General features: G+C 40.5%; 1 protein-coding gene across 1 annotated transcript; it reads right to left on the bottom strand.

Moving 5' to 3' along the window:
- Nucleotides 1-2823: 2823 nt before the first annotated feature.
- pmchl (pro-melanin-concentrating hormone, like) lies at nucleotides 2824-3442 on the bottom strand. Its single transcript, XM_051412567.1, has one exon. The coding sequence runs from the start codon at nucleotides 3381-3383 to the stop codon at nucleotides 2976-2978; it is 408 nt and encodes a 135-aa protein (XP_051268527.1). The 5' UTR covers nucleotides 3384-3442; the 3' UTR covers nucleotides 2824-2975.
- Nucleotides 3443-4410: the final 968 nt, after the last annotated feature.

Here is a 4410-nt window from a genome sequence, read left to right as displayed (position 1 = left end):
CAACACATACTGACGTAGTTCTCCTTTTCTATTGGTTGAGAGGGAGGACCCTGAACCCTGGGACAAACAGGACAACACTAAAACCCAATTCACAGCAATGAATGCTTTTTTCCAGTCTTTCCACAGCCATTATAATATATATTTTATACCACACTTTATTCCAGAGTGATATGCAATGTTCTTAATAGTTTTATTTGTCTTACAATAATTAAAACTTGGGATTTTAAATACAATACAAAAAAATCTGTAGGCTAATTGAGATTCGTCAGACTGATAACATTCATGGTAAGTTAAATCAAAAGCCACATATAAACAACAACTGATGAAAAAAGTTGCACAGCCTCTTGTTTAACAGTTCCCAGATGTTGCTCCCTCATTGTTATCGGTAAAACAAAACACCTTCCCATAAAACGTTTATCTGAATTGCGTACTATTATGAGGTACGTAAATGCCAAAAGGCTCCCCTTGTAATTTGTCATAATTTTAAAGGGCAACGCTTTTGCATTTGAAGCCAAGGACGTGAAGCATTGTGGCAAAGTGTTTGTAGAGAATGGATGTCAAACAGGAAAATACACACTGCGGTAGGTATTTCTATCTGTTGGAAATAGTTAATGTAGCATAATTCCACTTACACTGTATTAGTAAATCTTCCTGGCATTATGACTCATTAATTACCATTTAAGAGTCATTGGGGTTTGTAAAGTGCACATGCTAAAACCATTTGAGGCTGTAGTGGTCATTGTTCAGAAAACTAAATTAAGGTTGAAGTCACAAACATATGATGCATGTTTACGTGAGCATGAAGTAATCAATAATATCATTCACCTGTCAATCAACCAACTTTTAGTAACACAGAGCAAAGATTCATTAATTAGGCAGATACAGCATGGCTCGCTATCGGAGTGAAAACAAAAACCCAACTTTATCAGTGATTTGGGTGAAACTGGATCATCTTTTATGGAGAGAATATTGTCTGGTTTGTGGAGATATTTCCATCAGTGCAAAGGTGGTGGACTGACAGAACAACCAACCAGCATCATCTGTGTCCCCGAGGGCAATACAAATTCTGTTCTGTTTGAGAAAACCATTATTATAATTGGTTGTCAAACATTCATCAAAATTATAGGATTTACTTGGCAAAAATTGTTTTTGTGTTGTCGAACATGGCATTAAATAGCCTATTATAGTTTATAAAGTACCATGAATCTTTTCGTCCGGCATTACATTTTTCACATGCTGGGTATCTGCTGATGTCTTCAGCCTAATTGTTTTTCCAACCAAAAGCTCCCAAATACCAAAAAGGTGCAGACATTCCCAGAAACACATCCTCTTTTCTGCTGACTCACTTCTCTCACTCTGTATTTTGCGAGGAATGCTCTGCAGTTGTTGGTTGAGCCTCGACAGACCCACAACAATAACGCACCAGAAACCTCTTTTTCTTTAGTTGCTTTTAACCAGTGACTCATGGCAGGGTGCAAGTATTCACAAGTCTCAAGTTAACTGGGCCACACATACATGTACGACCTCACACATATGAACATTAACAGATCTTCATTTCGCACCAACAGTGCCTTATTTAAGGGTTAATCTATCCTCTCTGATGTCACAATTCATTATGAGCATTACTAGTCCAAACCACAACTGGACCTCATGCGATAAATAATAGTGGTTGAAACAGGACAAAAAAGAGATGATTGTTTATAATTATTATTTACCAAATTTCATTGATATCAGGAGACACTTTTTGGAAATGTCCTGCTAATTGATAAACAGATCGGAAAAAACCTTCCTTGGTAGAGGTAAAGATACAACATGAACAGTTTCACATTGTTAAAGAAATGCAGTGAAAGAGATCTGGGTTTGAATCTGTGGATCTTCTCTATTAGCTGCACTTGGCAAGCCAGGAGCCACATCAGCTATAATGAGCCAAACCATCTGTAATTGATGTTTATTGAACACCGGGAAGCTTGATTCCTATCCTGATTGATTCAAAGGCCATTTCCTATTAAATCCTGCCCCCGCTAGTTGAAGGCAGATGTGCAGGACACATCTGCAAAGCTTAGGAAATCATTTAGCCTAATGTTCTGGCATTATTACGATGCACACCTCAATTCTCTTGGAAGATCAGCTCTTGTACGAAGAGCCTGCCTTTCGTTCTGCAGGCAATAGGCCACAGACACACGTAAGACAGTAGTCATTTACCAGTATGCAGGATCTGATGTAACAATTTCTTGTGTGAAAATCTGTCTGTGATTTTAGAAGAAAGGGGAGCTGCTGGAAGTGGGCAAGTCGTAGGGGTTATCAAGGCCACTCACAGATGTTTTTGTTAAATAGACCTCCAGAAGAAGCCAAACTACAGCCTGAATCAACCTGTTATTGCCACAGTTATTTACTCTTCCTCTTTCTTCCACCCTCTAGTAGTCTATTGAGTCTAAAAGTGGTTCAGCATTTTAGGAAATACACTTATTTGCTTTCTGTTGGGAGTCATCGCTTTCATGTCTGTTCATGGACTAAGGAGCTGAAGCCTTGAGGTGATTAACCCAGCTTAGCATAAATACTAGTGGTACAGGGAAACAGCAAACCCTGGCTCTGTCCAAAGATCAACAATAAACCTACCATCACCTCTTAAACTCACTAACTGACACAGCTTTATCTTGTTTATTTAATCCATACACAGAAAAGTAACAAGAAGTACTAGTTTTTCCATTCTGCAGATTCTACTGTCATCACTTATGAACAGATCTGAAAGTAGAATTGTAACCCTCAACATCTCAGTATTAGTTGTAAGAGTTTAAAACAGAGATACCAAACAAGCACAAGACATAAGGCAGAATTCAATGATTTTATTCCTCAGATCTGCAATAATTTAAATATAGATACATAGAATTTTGGATTATGTTACAACTCAGTGTGAGGCAGGAAAGGATGTGGCGGTGGTCCTCTGGTTTGGAGCTTTGACGAGCGAGTAAACTGAGCTAGACTTCCCAGCACGGCCGGTACACCCGTCCCACCATGCACCTCATTGTGTCCCTCCTCAGGATGGGGATGTTCAGGTCCTGGCCGGTGCCTCTGTGCTCGATGACCTGGCTGTTGTCATCAGCTCTCCGCTTGTAGAGGGAGAGTCCGTAGTGCATTGGCCGCAGGTCCTTCCACAGGCTAGGATCGGCGATGACGATTACCCTCGGACCCCTGGTTTTTCCAGCAGTGGCCAGATCTGCGTTGGCGAGGCTGTTTTCTGTCATCTCATCACCCAGCAGTGAGGTGAAAGTATCCTGCTCCAAGGAGCTGTCTTCAGTCTTGCCCATGGGTAACGCCATTGACAGTGCGTAGCACTCGAACAAGAGCGCTGCGGCGAAGATGACGGGCATGAGTGACTGTCTCATGGTGGAGATCTTCCAGGAGGTGCAAAGTGTTGGCTTCGTGGATGAGTTCCTTCCCAGAGCTCTTGCTTCGATGTTCTGACTCAGAGATCGTATCGTCCGCTTTTATATCATTTCATTTCGCGCTGGACTGGCCACGTTGAATTGTTTTTCATCATAGCTTCTCCTGTTGTGTTCAGGAAATTAGCTAAAAGCATTAAAAGGCAGTTGGGTAGAACTCTTGCAGTGTTCAAGAGTGTTGTTTTGCTAGAAAGTTAATTAAAATCATGACCAACGTGGTGGCTGATATCAGACTCTTGACGATGAAACAGTGGGAATTCTTTGAACAGTTGACACCAAGCAAAACATTAATCCGAAATTACTGCCCTTTAAAACAACAAGGGTGGATTACCCACCCGTGAATCTCTTTGTTGCGTCAGATACTTGGTGATAAAAACAATCCTCTTGTGGCATTGTTGCAAAGATGTTCAATAAGGGATTCAACCTTGGATTAGTGCAAAGAAGCAAACAAATGATTGCTGAAGTGTTTATGTGTACGTGGCAGCAGCTCCTCTTTGACGTGTCAAAGATAAAGGGAAGTTCGGAAATGTTTCTTTGATGAGATATACAGTAGATCTGCTCCCGAGGCCCTGAGGTGGAAACTGATTTGATCTCTTGCCGGACTGCAGCATAATTATAATCCTACCTAATTAGGGTTGCCAGATGGGTACTGCAGGAGCTTTGCACACCTGGGCTTGCATAAAATATGAAATTAGTTTATTTAAATGAGTTAGTAATTTATGCAGGTGGCATTCGAGTCAGATCAAACATGTCGACAAATTAACAACATTTTTATTTAATGTCATCGGCTGTTCCAGAAAAGAAAAAACAATAAGGTATGTCCTCTAACTGAGATCTTTGGGGCATAACGAGCTCATGAGCACTAAAAACGTATTAAACTCTGGAACACAGCAGATTGACAGAGAATGGATTTGAGATTTTACTGACAAGATTTGCAGCACTTTATAAAACTTTGATGGCTAGACGTATA

The sequence above is a fragment of the Dicentrarchus labrax genome, unplaced genomic scaffold (assembly GCF_905237075.1).
Source record: "Dicentrarchus labrax unplaced genomic scaffold, dlabrax2021, whole genome shotgun sequence".
In the NCBI taxonomy this organism is placed as follows: domain Eukaryota; kingdom Metazoa; phylum Chordata; class Actinopteri; family Moronidae; genus Dicentrarchus; species Dicentrarchus labrax.
The sequence above is the reverse complement of the archived record's forward strand: the minus strand, read 5'-3'. Positions and strand labels throughout refer to the sequence as shown.